Source organism: Brassica napus, chromosome A7 (assembly GCF_020379485.1).
Source record: "Brassica napus cultivar Da-Ae chromosome A7, Da-Ae, whole genome shotgun sequence".
Lineage (NCBI taxonomy): Eukaryota > Viridiplantae > Streptophyta > Magnoliopsida > Brassicales > Brassicaceae > Brassica > Brassica napus.
Window position 1 is genome coordinate 23,449,603 of NC_063440.1, and position 17,942 is coordinate 23,467,544.

The 17,942-nt window shown below is 32.1% G+C and overlaps 3 protein-coding genes across 4 annotated transcripts; 1 reads left to right on the top strand and 2 right to left on the bottom strand.

Annotated features, from left to right (window-relative positions):
- The first annotated feature begins 2,411 nt into the window (after positions 1–2,411).
- Positions 2,412–3,416, top strand: LOC106354035 (lysine-rich arabinogalactan protein 19-like). The gene is made up of 2 exons (XM_013793879.3): positions 2,412–3,115; positions 3,211–3,416. The coding sequence occupies exons 1-2, from the start codon at positions 2,447–2,449 to the stop codon at positions 3,304–3,306; spliced, it is 765 nt and encodes a 254-aa protein (XP_013649333.2). The 5' UTR covers positions 2,412–2,446; the 3' UTR covers positions 3,307–3,416.
- Positions 3,340–4,254, bottom strand: LOC106354036 (mitochondrial protein import protein ZIM17-like). The gene is made up of 4 exons (XM_013793880.3): positions 4,048–4,254; positions 3,859–3,970; positions 3,656–3,790; positions 3,340–3,586 (listed from the first exon to the last, which is right to left on the bottom strand). The coding sequence occupies exons 1-4, from the start codon at positions 4,188–4,190 to the stop codon at positions 3,479–3,481; spliced, it is 498 nt and encodes a 165-aa protein (XP_013649334.2). The 5' UTR covers positions 4,191–4,254; the 3' UTR covers positions 3,340–3,478.
- Positions 4,255–4,993: 739 nt separating this feature from the next.
- LOC106354037 (phosphate transporter PHO1 homolog 1) lies at positions 4,994–9,460 on the bottom strand. 2 transcript variants are annotated; one of them, XM_022689120.2, is made up of 13 exons: positions 8,672–9,460; positions 8,281–8,584; positions 8,030–8,185; positions 7,731–7,954; positions 7,574–7,645; positions 7,293–7,422; positions 6,880–7,003; positions 6,532–6,781; positions 6,282–6,431; positions 6,021–6,173; positions 5,635–5,913; positions 5,414–5,550; positions 4,994–5,321 (listed from the first exon to the last, which is right to left on the bottom strand). In XM_022689120.2, exons 1-13 carry the CDS (start codon positions 8,894–8,896, stop codon positions 5,231–5,233), a joined length of 2,295 nt encoding a protein of 764 aa, XP_022544841.2. In that variant the 5' UTR covers positions 8,897–9,460; the 3' UTR covers positions 4,994–5,230. The 2 variants fall into 2 exon arrangements, with proteins under 2 accessions (XP_022544841.2, XP_048591998.1); XM_048736041.1 differs by having other exon boundaries at positions 7,731–8,185.
- Between the last annotated feature and the right edge of the window lie 8,482 nt (positions 9,461–17,942).

Genomic DNA, 17,942 nt, shown 5'->3' on the forward strand with positions numbered 1-17,942 from the left:
CAAATACCGAGAAGTGAGTTAACTTCAACAAATGTAAAAGAACATTAAAATTTTAAAATAATAGAAAATGATAAACAAAAGTAAAAACGATGGACCACACACAAAATAATAGCAAGTGAGCAAGACGGAAAATGGAAAAAGAAGAAGAAAGGGATAAGAAAAATAGTTGGTAAAATCTAACTGCCACAATACTAGAAAAAGAGCATAGAAATGGGAAGGCAAACAGAGAAGCCTAATTGGCTAATGTCCAACGCATGTCACTCTACCTACAAATCTCACCGGTCCTTAACATCTACTTCTAACCAACCTCTTGAGTACTATTATCTAGAAAAAACATACATACACACATGTCACGTAACAAAACCATTACTGACATCACCATGTTATATCATCATGCCTTTATGAAATTAACAAACATTGTTTTAGTCGTGATATACAGAAAATAACAGCTATCGGACCAATAATCTGCGTTAATAATAGGAGATATTTTTCGTACCAATTATTGTTTATTTTTGATATTTTACTTACCATCCTTCATTTTTGGGACGCGGAGAATTTCATGTAACAAAGAGCTCATGACCAGATGGTAAGGCCCCTTAGTGTGTGGGTTTTTGTTTTTGAAGAAACAATATTTATGAGAAGATGTCACTTTCTAAAATTCTTATTGGATTAGGTATTTTTTGGAACTGCGTTATTAAAAACTACCCACTTTCTACAATCTGTTCATTAAAAACTTGTCCAAAATATGTTCTGGTATTATCAAAACTTGCTCATCACTTAGTAATAATGCTCTTTTTTAACTAAACACTTAAACTTAGTCGATTAGAAACCAAACTAGTATATATTTTGCATATATATCTTACAAGTAACTCATCCATCGACAAGTTTATAGGTGCTAGATCTCGAAGCTGGACATGTTTTGATAGAACATAACGTACTTTTTAACAACTTCTGATAGAAAATATCAAAAGTGGTAGTTTCTAATACTTTTTTCTTAATATGGTAGATCCAGAAGATTTTGTTTTAAAAGGGCTGAGTGAGGAAAAACCTAAATAGTGTAATAAAATAATTATACAAGAGGAATTTAACACTTTTGATTTATTGTAGTACTGATTCATTGTAACGTCTTGATCCGTCAATGGGTTTCACCCTCTTCGATATCTTGCGCGTTATTGAAAGAGTTCAAAAGAATTGATATAACCTATAACATGATCATATCCCATATTTTTTCCTCACTCATACGATATTAAGATTGATCAGCAATCAGCAATATGATAGGTTATTCATTTTTTAATTATTCCAGTTCAAACATATTCAAATGGTTAATTAGAAAATCAAGTGTATTTTATATCAGAGGCAACCAAAATCAATTTTTATAAGTCTTTTCTATTTAATCTACTAACATGGGTATTACGTACGTTGATCCCACAGTCCGCAATAGCATCTCCAGCTACAGAGACTCTAACCCTACCTTAACTTCTGACATGCTTTTTTGGTTTTCAACTTCTTAAGACCTAATCTGCTTGATATCACGGATTGATGGTCTTCTTCAACAATCTCTCTGCATGATTGCGATCTCTTCTCTTCCTCCTCTATGCTGTTTATACTTGACAAAGTATTTTCTTCTATTTCCTAACTATTGAAGTATAAAATCTATGGGCTTTGCCCGTAGCAAACACTATCTGGCCTGGGCTGTATCATCTTTGTATCTTTTTATTCAAATAGCAAACTTATCCTCAAAAACAAATATACCACCATAATTACAAATTACAATATCGGCCTAATCACTTTCAATATGTTAGATGAAGCCCAGTATATTCAACAAGCCCATTATATTTTTAATCTCGACTTCAATTTTATTAACTCAGATCCACCTACTCCTACCGATCATTATCCCTTGAAACTCCTGAACAAGATGGCATCAGATCTTACCGCTTTTCTGTCAGTAGAAGAAGCTCACCTCCAAATCCTCAGTGTTTATGTATGTTTAACGCAGCCAAAACACGTAACACGTTTTGTGTAATATTAATGCCCAGTGTCTTTTTGTTCATTGTATTGCCATTGGTTGTAACATTAATGCACAACTTCAACTTCAACTTCAATAAACGTTTGTGAGAAAAGGTAAATGTTATTGCCAGTGATCTAGACTCGTTACCAGTTTTTAGGTCGGAAGGAAGCATCAGTCCCATTTTGTTTATGGTTAACCACGTTTTTTAGTTGATTAGTGCGTAATAATGACCTGAAATTATAGCCTATTTCTCCACTACAGTTAGAAGCAACGTAGCATTCTGATGAAGACTTTGATCTGTTTAAACCACCTAACCCATCGTTGCACCAAACTTTCTTTATTTTTCATTCATACTTCAAGACATCTCAATGCTCCTAAACTCTTTATATACACACATTACTTCACCAATTGTGACTTGGAGCTTCCATCTCAAACACAATGGATTCAAGTTTAATGAGTTGGTCACTTCTATTAGCTTTTGCTCTTATCTCTCCCTTTAGTGTTAATGCACAAGGACCTGCCGCTTCACCAGCAACCCCCACCATCAGTACTCCTCCTCCAACAACCACTGTTCCTCCTCCAACGACCACTGCTCTGCCACCAACAACCACTGTTCCGCCTCCAACAGCAACTGTTCCACCTCCCACTACCACTGCTTCGCCTCCAACAACAGTTGTCCCGCCCGTTTCAGCTACTCCGCCACCAGCAACACCGACTACACCTCCACCAGCAGTTACTCCAACTTCATCACCACCAGCTCCAAAGGCTGCACCAGTAATCAGTCCAGCAACACCACCTCCACAACCACCACAAAGCCCGCCAGTTTCAGCTCCAACCGTCTCACCACCGCCTGCACCTGCCTCTCCCCCACCGGCGTCACCACCTGCACCAACTTCTCCACCACCAGCACCAGCCTCACCCCCTCCAGCGCTTACGCCAATAACTCTACCACCAGCACCAGCTCCTGCTAAGCACAAGAAAAAGCACAAACACAAGAGGCATCACCATGCCCCAGCTCCAGCACCAACTCCTCCAAGCCCTCCATCTCCTCCAGTTCTAACAGATTCCCAGGACACTGCTCCAGCACCATCACCTTTCCAGAACGCGGTAACACTCAAACTAGAATCTTGAAAAGAAACACACTCTCACTCACCAAACTGAGTTTGTTTTATAACTTTTTTCTTTATTTTCTGGTTATACAGAACGGAGGAAATGCATTGAACCAGCTACAAGGAAGAGTAGGAATGTGGCTCACTACCGTAATGGGAACTCTTGTTCTGATGGCTATGACAGCCTAAATTTTCTAGCTCTTTTGCTCTATCACCTATGTATCCACTTGAAAAACTACATTTTTTCCCCATTGTATACCAACACATTGATTAAAAAAAAATAATACATTTTTTCTCTATTCTTTCCGGAAAATATGTTAATCATATCTAAGAAGAAGAAAGAAAGCAAAAAAAAAACAAATCAAATTTGATCAGTAGTTGAATCCTTGGAGGTTTCTTTGCGGAAGTCATACTCAACAATGAGACCAAGATTGTCAACCAGCTTATGATGCTTAAGACATCCTCCACACTGCCACAGGAAGAACAAAAACTTTTAATAAGCTCTCTCAGGACAATTAAGCGAACATGTGGTGTGTACCTGGACAAAGACAAGGCCACGCTCATAAGCCAAACGGTTGATAAGCCGTTTAGTTCTCACTCCGCATGAGTTGCAACTGAACTCCACTTGCAAACTTCTCCTTGGCAGCTTAATATCTACAGAAGCAACCTGTCCCTGCAATAAACAAAGTCTCAGAGAGAAAGACACAAACACCATTTAAGACCAAACTGAAAGTGAGTTACCTCCTCTTCTGGGTTTAACTCGGAATCATCATCAGTGAGAGATCCAAAAACAGAAAACAACCGTTTCCTTCGCTTGCGTGCTCCCTCCTCTACCACTCGAACAGTTCTTGACCTGAAAGAAACATCAAAAAGGATGCAACTTTGGGAGATTTTCGTGACTCATCAAAGGAAAGAGTTAAGCTTTGGGACCTGTGTTGAAGAGCAGATACAGGGTTGTTTTGCTTGTAGGAGAGAAGATGCGGCTTGTGGAAATTGATTGGCTTTCGATTAAAAGTTATCGGAGAATAGATTGGAGCCGAAACGGGGGACAAACCGGCCACCGTATTCGCCATGTTATCGCGTCCGTACTTTGTCTGTCTCACGGTGTTGCCTCTATCGGAGTTGAAGTAAATGGTACGGAGAAACGGTCGCCGTTGATTTCTACTGTTTCTAACGTCTCAGATCCGGCCACGTCATTAGACATAAATAAAACTAACTCTGTTTCGTAATAAAAGAGTGAGCGAGCGCTCATATTAATTAATTTGCAAAAATCCACGTTAAATCATGGTTTATTTTTAATTAAATAAATTTCATGCACATTTAAGAATAATATATTCCATCTGTTTGGCAAAAGATCAAAGTTTTCTTAAAACATTGTCTCAAAATACATGTTTTATACATTTATATTTTTATGATGTAATAAGGAAAAATTACTAACTTGTAAAAAACTAGTTCTACTTATTGATATTTATTGGTTAAAATTTATAAACAATAATTAATCACAAAAATATATTTATCAAAAAATGTAATATATTATTTTAATATGTGTAAAAAGTAAAAACATCAAAATATACATATTTTAAACAGAGAAAATATTATTTTAAAATAACATAGATACATCACATATTTTTCAAGTTATTATTTTAGTCGATGACACAAAATTAAACAATATTACAAAAAAAAATGATTTTGTCATAGTTCTTTCTCCTAATTTGGATTTTTTGCCTAATTTGGATTTGGATTTGCATTTGGTTATCTCTACATTAACCCTTTTTGTCAAGTGCAATAAAAAAAATAAACCCTTATTATCAACACTCAAAAAAAAAATTTGTAGATGAAGTTGCAACATAATTTAATCGCAATTTTCAAGAAAATATGATAGTAAAACTTATCTCATTTTTTTTTTCAATTTTTAATGGTCAAGGACAATGAAGAAAATAGGGAGAAGTACGAGTCTTTATAGTTACATCAATTTTCGGACAAGAATAATAATATTTAAAGATTCTTGATCAGATCACAAAATATGGTTGATCAAGAAAAGAACAAATCCTTCCCTCCCTTCCCTTGTTCTTTCAAATCTCTGACAAAGCTAATATACATTGATTCGGTCAGATCAGTCTTCTTCATCAACCTCTCTGAAAGGAAGCGGTACTGTCTTCACAGCTCGAAACTTCCCTGCATTATTTAGATGCTCATTCTCCAATCTGCAACATTGGTTTTGTTTTTCATCCATCAGTATATATATCCTGAATCTGATACCAAAAAAAGATCCTTAAAAAAGGAAGAATAGTTTTACCGGTAAAAGTTCCAATGTCCTCTCCTGATAACTTCAAGAGCAGCCAAGAACAATCCTGTGACTCTATAATCCACATGCTCAAAACTTGAGTGCAAAACTGTTTGTAGCCATGCCAACCTCAGAACAAGATTTAGAACCTACAAAAGAAATAACAGTTAAAGACTGTTAATAAGTTTATATTTATGTGTGAACTTTAGTGTTAAGAGATTTGGATTATGTACCATAGAGAAGTAATAAATATATTTTTGGCGAAGCATGAGTTGGTTCCTAAGCCAAGGGTTGTTTGAATTGTGTTGAAGTAAACCCCAATCTTTTACAAAGTCCCAATACAATTGGTAAACTGTGGCTATACTTGACATAGCCACCACAAGGCAGAGCCAACCAACGCTCCTCTCTTTCTCGTATGCCACTTTGGTTCCAGCTGCTAACATCGCTGACACGTACTTCCCTAGGTTCACTAGATGGCTCGTTTCGCCTTCGTCAAACCACCTCCTTGCACACTGTCGCAGAGACTTTTTTCAGTATTTTTATAAAGTGGAAACCCTAACTTGGGAGAGAAGAAACAGAAACTTGGAAAAGAAGGAATCATGTTTAGTTTAGATTTTACCTGCATAGCTCTCCAGTAGTATGGGAGGAATGAAACTGCGTAGGCAAGATCTCTGTAGTACTTGACTCTCATACAATATCCATAGTCCTGTGTTGCATAGCTACCGGTTATATAGTAGCAGGCTATGTATTCAAGGTTCCTTAGCATCGGTACCTGTGAGATAAAAGTTAACCCATTTTCAATCTTAATTCAGGGTTTATGGAAATGATCAGGGTTTTAGTTCAGTTTTGGCCCATGGAATTGTGTGTTTAAGGTTATTACCTGGCTGCAAAGTTGATCAGCCATGAAGAAGTCAAGCATCACGACTTTGTAAAGAGGTGAGAACACAATGTTTCTGATGACTGTTATAAGCCTGTAACGGCTCGACTTGTAGAAAATGTTTAAGGGACAAATCAGTATTAAGAAGAAGACCTGCAAAACCACCAAAAAGAACCAAACGGATATAAGATTACAAATTTACAAAAGAAAAAAAAAACACACGATGAAGAGTGCCTAGTGTTTGTTTACTTACCAGTAATAGAAGGCCAGGGATCACTTGAACTTGCCGCAAGGAGTAACCTTTTGCGAGAAGCAAGAGATGAACAAACATGACACCGACTATCACAGACATTGAAGCGGTACATATCAAGAAAACATCTCTGAACTTGAGCTCATTTTTGGACCCAAGTTCGAAGATGAAACTATAGTTTATCCTCGCTTTTCGCCACATAAATATGTTGCAACCGTACAAGAATAAGTGCAGAAACAAGAGCCCAAACATGCTGCATAACACCAAAAAATTTCAAATATCTCCTCTTTGATTAATATTTGATTAATATCTCCTCTTTATAATGATTAAGATTTTAATGAGATCACTCGCCTAAGTACAGGATATGCAGTTTCCATGTAGAAAGTGTTCTCCGAGTGTTTTCTATACATTCCAGTCAAATGAGCCACAATGATGTAGCCAGCAAGAAGAGCAACAAAGCAACCAGTGAACAGACCTGAATAAAAATTAAACCAAACCCATTTAGTCTCAAATTAATCATAATTCATAAATCTACAAAGATTCTTCAGGAGACAGGATAATGTTTAACAACAGAGAGTATAACAAAACATGACCCTCTTAGTTTTCCACCCACAAAACCCCCCAAAAATATTAAAGGTTACATTGTGGAATCCTAATGTGTATGTGTGTGATGGGGTCCAAAGGCTTTTTTATTTTGGAGTGTTTGCAAGTGCCAAAAATAAAAATGTCACAACATCAACAGGTAAAATGTTAAAAGGGCTCACCAATGAAGAAGGTGACAGAGTGAGACTCTTTACGGTGGTGCGGTTTCAGATATTTCATTGCCTTTCTACGATTTTCTCCTGCGAAGTGCTTGATGAACCATTCTTCAACTTCATCTGATAGCTTTATCACCTGTCATGTCCCAAGATTACAATCATGAAAATTTTGTATTTTTTTTCATATTCAAGAAAGTATGATAAAGTGATAAGACAAGAGCGTAGGTATCGATTTTCCGCTTGCACATACTTGAAAAACAAAAGTCTAAAGTTGAGTTTCAAGTTACCTCGTCTGAACTGTTGAAGTAAGAACTCTCCACCACTTTGAGGTAAATTGGAAGGATTTGTTTTCCAGTAACCTGAAACATGAAAGTATTGGTCTTATAATTGAAAAAAAAAAATTATATAAACTTTGGTTAACAGCTGTTTTTATTTAAGGATTACCTTATCAAATTTCTTGAGAATGTTCATGAAAGCTAACATGTTCAAGCTTCGGTAAGTTTTGAGATAGTTTAACCCTTTGTAGAGTTCTGTCAACGCTCCTTTGATCATCTTCTCAGCATGACTTAGCTTTTTCTTGCTGATTCTCAGCTTGTTGACTCCATCTGGACCACATTTCTTGGACGATGACTGGTTGATCAAATCTTCTTTGATCAAGTAACTTATAGCTGAGAATGTACGAGAAGGGTTTGTCAATGGAATCTTTATCTTGAGATTCTTTCCTTGACAGCTGAAAACCCTACCAGAAACCGTCCTCAGCTTCGAGTCCTCGCTGTTGATCTTGATCGGTTCTTCTGATCTTGGGGACTCCAATGCTCCTACTCCATTGTTCTCCAAGTCCTCTAAGCAAGATTCTTGGAGTTGCATTTGATCTGTTCTGCTCCTAACGGAGTCTTCCTCTGTTTCAAGAAACAGAACAAACTAAGTAAACCAATTCTTGAAATCCAAACAATTAACTAATGAACTTTGAGTTTTTATAGTATCTTCTTATTACCGCATGAGATGGTGCATGATATGGAATCGTCTTCCTTTGATTCTTGAGTAGACTCTCCAGTGGCTTGCTTTTGTTTGAAAGCATCTTTGAGCTCAATGAGTATCTCCATTTGCTTCTTCATACACTCTCCTCTCTCCAAGAACTCTTTCTCCTTTGTCTTGTAGAACTGGTTCACTTTGTTAAGCTGCGTGTCCAGACACACAAAAAACTCTTTTGCAGCGTCGGTATCATCAGCAATCTTCTCCAGAAGTTCCGTCTCATACACGTCACTGTTACTTCCAGAAGAAGCAAGCTTTGTATGCACCTGTTCAGTATGTATAAAACCATTAGTACAAATACAAAAATGAAGAGTTGATGAAAAATACAAAAGGATGAAGGTTAGTTTTAGTACTTTGATGGCACGAGAGCTTTCGCGTTCCTTGTTTCCGAAAATGGAAAGCTTTCCTAAAGAGGACTTGATGGTTTTGATGAAGGAAGTTTCTGTTTGTTTCTTCTCAACTTTATTGGTAAGCAAATGGATTTTCTTGAGGTCTTTCTTGAGCTGAGAGTAATCGACAAAGGCGTCTTTCCATTCAGGTACAAGCTGCCCCTCGAATTGTTTTGTGAACTTCACCATACCTCTCCTCTCTTTAAGTCCTTAAACTCAAAAGAAGAAGAAGAGAGTGTGTTTGTTTTGTGAGTGTAGGACAAGAGAAGAGGATGAGATTTGTTTTATAGTGGACAAAAGAAAGGGCAGAGAAAGAGAAGAATATATTTGACTGGGCTTGCTTACTCCTACTGACGATGCCTCACAAAGCACATTCTCAAATATCCTTAGAAACCAAATCTCATGTACTAATTTTTATCCTATGCTTCTTCCACTTGTGCTTTAAGGGAGGTAAATCTTGTCTCATGTAGGGACCCTAGATTCTTGCCGGAATATATATTCACCGCCGCCGGAGCTTCTTGCACCTCTCTCACCACCTCAAGATGTTTCATCTATCAGTGAAGCTTGTAACGAACTATATAAAAGGTAAGTGTAATTGGGGTATTGTAAATGGGATAACCTGAAATAGTAAGTGGATTGTAATTTAGTAATATTTTGTGTGGAAAACAAAAGGAAGGAGATAGCTGAAATGGACCAAAAGGAAGTTAGGTGCCGAGAGACTCAAAAGGTTAACTCAGACTGGACCAGCTCGATTTCCACTACATTTCTTTCGAATGGTAATGAGATTTTGAAAACATATAAATCTTAAAGAATCAGAAAAAGAAGAAGAAGAACGACCAATCAAATTATGATTTCATAGTTTCATATTGCAATCGCGGATACTGCCAAACCATGTTACAGGAATCAATTGGTGTAAGTGTTTTCCAATCAAAACATGGATTAATGTTCTTTATAATCCACTTCATGAAATACAAATTAAAATGAAATTGAAAAAGTGCATATGCATATAGAAATCATTTGTATACTAAATTTCTTTCGTCTATTGCAAAGTTATAACTGGCGGCGATATGTCTCAGCATTAGTTTGAATTGTAATTTCAGTAGCAAAATTGTAAAAAAAAGAAAGAAAGAAAGATAGTGTGATCTATAGCAGCTTCATCTAAAAACATAATGAAATTGGTTGAGATATTACTAAAACAATATATAATAATACTTTTAACAAATCCAGTTTCTATTAAAAATAAAAATTAGACACATAACCAAGGACGAATTGGTCTAGTGGTTAAAACTCGTGAACTTTCTATTAAAATCTTAAAAATTACATTTTCATGTTTATTAGGGATGTTTTACTACTCAAAAGAAAATTAAACCATATGGTATGCACGCTTTAGAGGATATATGGATCAATCAGTTCCTATGTTTCCTAGTCATTGAATTTTTTATTAAAACATGTATGCTATAACATCTATACAGTTAGCTGACTGTATTTTGCATAACTAGACAAATTCCATCTTGTAATATTATAAAGCATATAATTTTGCATTCTAGTGTCCATAGTGGGAAAATGTAATCAAAGTACTGTATGAAGTTATATACAAACATTATGAGACTTCAAAGTGTTCACTGAGGGAACATATATTAATATAGTTTTTGTTTCTTTCCATTCTCCTATAATCATGCATTGCAATCTACACATCAGTTTAGATGCCATATTTTCATATTATAGTCATTTGTGTTCGGTGGTTAATTAAGAAAAAATTGTGAAATTTTCTATCTGATATTTAGAAGAAATTATTACAAAGCACAGGATGCTCATGAAGCTTTATGCACGCGGTTTCTAAGTACGTTTTTGAGAAACCATTCGAATGGATGGCAATGAAAGTGGATCCATAATGTGCACAAACATATTCTATTCTCTGTACTACTGCTAATAATTTCTATGTACTACTCTAATAATAATAGCAAATATTTTGCGGATAATAAGAAACTATAATTCAAAGTATTGTCTCCTAAAGGATTTTCGGAAAATAAATAAATATATATATCACTACTAATGAGTAATGCCTCTTACCTTCTGCCTAATTGGTTACATATTTATTTATTTAATAAGAGAACATAGGGTCAATAAAAGGAAAAATACAATGAAGGCAGCAGCATACGGCGGCCTTCCAATTACAGAAAGTCCATATATCATGGAACATTGCTTTTCCTAATGAAAAGGATACAACTATAAGGGTTTAATTGGTGACCAAATTGAATGAAAACAATTACGGTAAATTCTTTGTTTCTCGGATTTTGTATCAGTTATGTTGTAATTTGACATTGCAGATTCCATTCTTTTTTTTTTAATTCTTCATGGATGAATGAAATTATAAAAAAAAAATTCTCTTCAATTCTAGTGAGGAACAAAATAAAAAAGAATTAATTTTCTTATTTTTTCAATTTTTCAAATGAATTTTTATTCATTATTTTGTTCATTTTTTTCATTTATCTAGTAGTCACCAATCCAAGTCTAATTTAAATATAAGCAAAATGTTTAAACGGGGTAAAAAGTTGAAAGTCCCGCCAAAGAACTCGACAAAAACTCATGATATTTGATAAAATTTCAACCGATTATACCATAACAAACTGTTTTCATGTATTATTACTTAAAAACTTTGAAATAGTGAACTATGATAACACAAACTGATGTTTTAGAACTATTTTCTCAAATAGAAGGTACTATTTATTTTTTACTATCAAGTGGTTTAAACCTTAATTTTCTCATTCGAACTAGTAAACCTAAATCTATACACTAGTATAGTTTTATTACATAATTAAAGGTTCTATAAATTAATAAACAAAATTTTAATATAAAATCTGATTCCAAGTTGGCCAATGTAAGATATGTTAAGATAATAAAATAGTAAATTAGAAAAACTAAAAAAACTTAAGTAAATATATGATCCTATTAAAATTATAAATTAATAGTTACTAGATATACATAATTTATTATTATTAAAATTATAAATTAATAATTACTACATATACATAATTTATTATATAAAGTTTATTTAAATGTAAAAAATACTATTATGTTATTTATTTTTTCAAAATAAAATTCATCCTTTGTATAGAATTTTTATGATATGTTAAAATTGTATTTTCTGGCTCTTTTAAAACTTAAAACTTTGATAATTTATAATACTAATCGCCTGCAAAACATATCCTAAAAATTATTTTTCTCATTTTTTCATTTTTTTGTTCTGTGAATAATGTATATGTTTGATTTTTTTTTAATTTATGCCATAGTGTCAATTAATTAATTTATTTTCGTTAGAATTTATACCATTGTTTTTTGGTTGACGTGGTTTTAGAAAACTATCAGGTAAAATAATATATAATCAGGAATATAATTTTCAACGGAAATTTGATATTTTTATTTGGTTTTATATTTTTAATGTTTGGCTATTATTACATTTTAACGTTAGTATTTAAAACATTTTGGTTTTAGAATAACTCATGATAATTAGAAGATATGAACTTGTTTAACATGATACGAATTGTTTTATTTATATAATTAATAAACTATTAAATTATTTTTGACATGTTGTGAAATCGGACTTATTGGGTGATCCAATAATTAAAAGCTTGTTTGGTTCACTATCTATTTCAATTTTCATAACATTGTCGAAAGGAACTGGTCATTTTCCCCGAACATGACAGGTCGGGATCTGAATCGATAACTATTGAATCAAATGTTTCCATGAGAAAATACGGTTGAAAACATTTTGTAGGCTAATAAAACAAAATCTAAGTGGTTTAGTATGACAATTAAATTTTAAAACCAATGAGACAAGAGGATGGTGATGGTCTGAATCGGACCGCATTTAGTTTTTTTTTCTTTTTGAAAGCAGGCCGCATTTTATTGTGTTCCTCTTACTGATCGTCGCAATTGCTTCCACGTTTTTTGTCCAGCTTCACATATTTTATTTCAACTCTCACTTTTTACAAATATACTAAAATAGTTAGATTCAGACATTTAACATAAACTCTTGTCTTTTTTTTTTTCATGGACTTATATGAGTTGTTTCATACAGTCCTCAAGATTAACATTTAAAATTACATTTTCGCCTTTAAAAACATGCAAAGTCCTTATCATATATATGCGTGTGTATATATATATATATATATATATATATATATATATATATATATTTAAATTAGGGCAAATCTCCAAAATAGCACATTTCCAAGTTTATATCACAAAAATAGCACTCAAAAACTAAAATGACCAAAATAGCATTTTATTTTTTGAAAAATTTAAATTTTTTTATTTTTAAAAATTTGAAATCTTATCTCCAAAACCTCACTTCTCAACTCTAAACCCTAAAACCTAAACTCTAAACCCTAAACCCTAAATTATAAACCCTAAACCCCACCCCTAGAGTGCTATTTTTGTGACTTTTGTCCTTAAGTGCTAGTTTGGTAACAAAAACTTGATTTAGTGTTATTTTGGTCTTTTTCTCTTTAAATTATGTCAAAGTTGGTCCACCCTTCTTCAAAATCAGAGGGTAGATGATCAACCGGCCAAATATTTATGCTGCCACTGAAGTTTCTACGTAAACAATAAATGGCATTTTACATGAGAAACAAGATAATGAGACCTTGAACACGATATTGTAAAACCCTCGACATCGCTCACCTGTTCTCCCATTCTTGATACTGTCTGCTAATGAGACGTCTAACCAGAGCTAGCTAGGGTTCAATGGTTTTGGCGAGATTACTATAAATTACATATTGGATTTAAATTTGTACTCAAAGAAGAATCCAACCAAGCGCTAGGCGTTATCTAAAGGATATAAGGTATATAAATATTAAATTTATATAGTGGTGACATGTAACTTAGTGAATCTATGAGTTAGGTTAATCAAATCTTAGAACTCTAATTCATATGAGAACTTTAGCTAAACCTAAGAAAATCCATTTTGTAAGAATAAGATACCAACCTTCAATAGTACACTTTCTTTGATGTCGTAAGGAAAAGGTAGGCCCCAACTGTAGGCTGTAGACTATATCGGTACGTTGAGTCTCTTTCTATAAATATACCCTATCCCGCCTTGGTCTTCAATTATTTTTTTTATTTTGCTTCTGAAGCATTGCATGAGTAAATTTCAGATCAGACAATTTTATTTCGTTAATTAGATTTCAAAAAATATTTAAATGAGAAACGATGAGCTAGTTGTATAGTTCACCATTTTTATATATTGTTTACCATTTTTAGTAAAAATAAATAAGCATACACACACATATATATCAAATCAATAGTTCAAGCTATTTGGAACTGTTGACAAGTGTACATAAAAAAATCATGTCTTATAAAGAAGATATAGAGACAAAACACATATAATTTTTTCCCTTTGTTTCTTTTCTCTTGATTTAAGTTGTTGTTTCTTTTCTCAAATAAGTTGCTAGCAACATTGTAAAAAATTTTACCAAAAAAAACATTGTAAAATTTTCAGAAAATGGTATAAATCTTAACATTTTACCAAAAAAAAAACTAAATTCTTCAAAAATCATTCTAAAATAAATGATTTTGCAAAGATAATATATAGTTATATACCATAGCTTGTGTTTAGAAATAAAAATAAGAAAATAATGTGTTGAGTAGTGATTAATTAAGGATGTTTTCCTTGGTAAAGGTGGAGAGTTTATTTGAGTTAAAGAGCATAGTGTTTGTTCGTAAATACATTTGCTCTCTTTGTTAAGCCTAAATAAATAAGCTCTTTGTCAAAAAAAAAGGCTAAATAAGTTAACTTTTAAAAATACAAGGATGATTTTTAACCCGAAAGGCGTAAGCATACGCCATTGGCATAGTGTAGAGAATATATACTTATTCAGCAACCTCTCACGAAAGTACGTGTATGTCGCAGTGTCTTTTTGGGTTTTATTTAACTTTTGGAAACGTGCAATTCTACACTACAAATTTTATTTTATTTATAATTACAGCTCAAAAAGAGTAACAATGATGGCTAGGTTAACTACTAAGTATATGTCTTAGCATATGCTTTCAACTTAGGCAACGATGGATTCGGATTCTTACAAGCGGATATATTAAGAATCAGTTATCTTCGAATCGTTAAGAAAAAGGTTGGTTTGGAGGTATTTTATGATGTTGATGTATTTCTACTTGAACTAATTCCATGTGTTTGGACAATTTTCATGATACTATTCATTATGCAATGCATGTATTGTATATAAAGTCTTTGGTCGTTTTACCTGCCAAACATATATACTATACAGATGCATATAATTTTAATTCGTATTTTAAATACATGTATGTAACAACTAATATAAAACAATATTGTCGAATAGTAAAAGACTTCTTGCAATATTAGTTAAATTAGTATATACAATGAGAAGGTTCATGGTTATTATAATCTTAGCTTCAGAAGGTTATAGTGCGACAAAGTTGTGGATCAATAAAGGAAGTTTGATATTATTCTCTTGATGAAGTATCCCTCCTAATTCAGAATTCTTTTAATTGTACTATATTTTAATGTGGAATCATAATTCGTTTTACGTCTGTTTCAGATAACTCAGAAAAGAGGTATATCCACATGAATTATCTCACTCCCTTAGCCTTTTAACAAAGCAACACTTGTTTGGCTCAACTAATTGATTTAAAGAATCGCTGTGGTACGTTCCTCTTGAGACATTACTCTTTTTGGAGCTTAGTTGCTTAAATGAATGAAATCATTTCTTGATAAAAAAAAATCGTTGTGGTACTCTATACACTATGTCATTCAAAATAGATACAACTATTTGAAATTATTTTGTATTAAAAATAAATATATTTATTATTAAATTAGTACCTCAATAAAAATATATAATCACGACATGCTTTTCGAATGTATTGAATTAATTATTCTTTGCTATATCGTCAAATATATTATTTAGTTAACAAATTAGTACTATGAAACAATATGTTTCGTCAATTTAGGAGGAAAGAAGTAATGGATTGTGTGTCTTCGAATGTTCTTGATTACAAAGACATGTGAACAATTGCAACAACAAATAAGAATATGTTGATCATAACTTTAATTCCCCTAAACATTTTACAATGAACGTATCAAGAATCTGAATATGTACCTTTGTCATCTTATCTTGTATAATTTATTTAGTTTAGAATACTATATGAGAAGGTAATGCCTTATCTTCTTAGTATAATGCCGAGGATAATTCTATTGTTAAACCTTTTTGCACATCTAGTTTCATACTTGTATTTTTGTCATAAAAATTAATAGAATCCACATACATACATATGCATTTTCCTACAATTATGTTGCTTTTAGGTAATTTAAACTTTGTAAATTTCTTCTTCTTTTTTTGAAATGATATGATATTTAGAACATGATTTTTAGTTTCTGTTAAAATGATTTTTCTATTTTTGAATGAGAATTTTATAGTTTCATATTATTAAAAAGAACATTCTATATTTTTATTAATTAAAAATTAAAGTTCAAATATATGGTCAAAAGGTTTAAAATTTAATACTAAACATCAATACGAACAATAAATTGTATTTACCTCATTTCAGTTTGCTCTCTAAGTTCTTCCTAATCTTCTCTAACGCAAACTTTTTAATCAAATTATAACTATCAAATTTACATTAAAAAAAAACTTCTAAAGATTGAATTCTGTTTGTACAAACAGAGGACTTAATTAATACTGAGCAAATAACCTAAAAACTTACTTAAGAACAAGATGAATGATCAAACTTAGAATTTAGAGTAGAAAAGTAAAAAACAAAAGTTATTAATCGTTTTATTTGTTGATTAGTATATTTTGATTGATTTAGAAATCCATATAGTATTTAAAAATCCAAGTAAAATATGCAAATCCAAAAGTTTTCCCTCGAATTGGAATCTTTGTATTTTTAACTAAAAAATCTAAACAAATCCATTATAAAATCAAATATATTAGTAAATCCGTACGATTGAATAACACTTAATTTGATATAGAATTTATGAATCATTAAACCAATAATATATGATTTTAATACAGATTTGAAAATCACATAACCAATAACACTAGATTTAGTTTAGATTTTCAAATTCATTAAAATACAACAACCAATAACCCCTACTAGATCATTTGAAATAATAAGAACAAAGAATTTTAGGTAAAAACTAAAGTTTAGTCTGATATGGTGAAATTAAAGTCATATGTATTTTTTCTTTGTTTTTATTTTTAATGTTTCTGTTTTTTTTTTTTGAAACACCACTTATATTAAATAGACCGTCAAAGTTAGGTGAGAGCCATTACTACAACTGCATCAGCTAAGGCTGATTTTGCAAGGTTATCAGCATCAAGATTTCCCAAACGTGGGATCCAACGAAAAATACAAAACTCAAAAGAGGATAAACAGGAGTGGATGTCTTTTTACTAATGTTTCTGTTTATCCTACATAATTTAGTAACAATTGTATTTACTTTAATATTTTTTACAGTTTCCGTTCAAATATTAAATTACCTTTTTACTAATATTTTGAGTTTCTCATAAGGTTCTTAAATTTAAATTTATCATTATTTATCTTATAGTAATCTGAGCTCATTTCCTAAAGTTAACCCATATCTTTTATTTTGATGATATTTTATTGACTTTTCTCTTTTTAATATAAATTAATATCACAATTTTCTGCTGTTTAATTTTTTTTTAAATTGACTTTGGAAACTTAATTTTAATTAATTAAATTACTCATAAAGTTTCATGTAAAATTATTCAAGATATTTAAAATTTATTGTAAAAATATGTAATAGGCAATGAATATACCCTGGATTTCGCAGACTTATCTTCTTTCATATTTCTTAACAAAAGTTTATCCAATTCCTAACATGACAGTAATGGATGTGCGTACTAACAGTTTGATAAGATTAAAATTGGATAAACTTGGTCATCTACCTTGTAATTATATATAATTTATTTTGGTAAAATTCAATATCATTTAATGTATATCATTTAAATTTTATTTTTAAAAATTAAATAGTCAGTCACTTATAAAATACTAGAGATCAATAAACCGAAATAGCCACACAATCAAATAATATTCCAAGGGAATATGCTCTCTCTAGACATATGCGTAATATATTATTTTCAGATATGAAAAAAGGGCTATGATTAAGTGTTGGACGAAGGAAATAGTAAAAAGCAGCTGAAAACTAGCGATAAAATTAAAGAAGACTAAAGTTACTTTA

What these genes read in the sequence shown, in the direction of transcription:
- LOC106354035 (XM_013793879.3), top strand. Translation starts at nt 2,447, where the DNA reads ATGGATTCAAGTTTAATGAGTTGGTCACTTCTATTAGCTTTTGCTCTT. An exon ending in CATCACCTTTCCAGAACGCG is followed by an intron (nt 3,116 to 3,210) that starts GTAACACTCAAA and finishes CTGGTTATACAG; the next exon opens with AACGGAGGAAATGCATTGAA.
- LOC106354036 (XM_013793880.3), bottom strand. Translation starts at nt 4,190, where the DNA reads ATGGCGAATACGGTGGCCGGTTTGTCCCCCGTTTCGGCTCCAATCTAT. An exon ending in AGTTAAACCCAGAAGAGGAG is followed by an intron (nt 3,791 to 3,858) that starts GTAACTCACTTT and finishes TGTTTATTGCAG; the next exon opens with GGACAGGTTGCTTCTGTAGA. An exon ending in GTGGCCTTGTCTTTGTCCAG is followed by an intron (nt 3,587 to 3,655) that starts GTACACACCACA and finishes TTCCTGTGGCAG; the next exon opens with TGTGGAGGATGTCTTAAGCA.
- LOC106354037 (XM_048736041.1), bottom strand. Translation starts at nt 8,896, where the DNA reads ATGGTGAAGTTCACAAAACAATTCGAGGGGCAGCTTGTACCTGAATGG. An exon ending in ACTACTGGAGAGCTATGCAG is followed by an intron (nt 5,914 to 6,020) that starts GTAAAATCTAAA and finishes TCTCTGCGACAG; the next exon opens with TGTGCAAGGAGGTGGTTTGA. An exon ending in ATATTTATTACTTCTCTATG is followed by an intron (nt 5,551 to 5,634) that starts GTACATAATCCA and finishes TTTCTTTTGTAG; the next exon opens with GTTCTAAATCTTGTTCTGAG.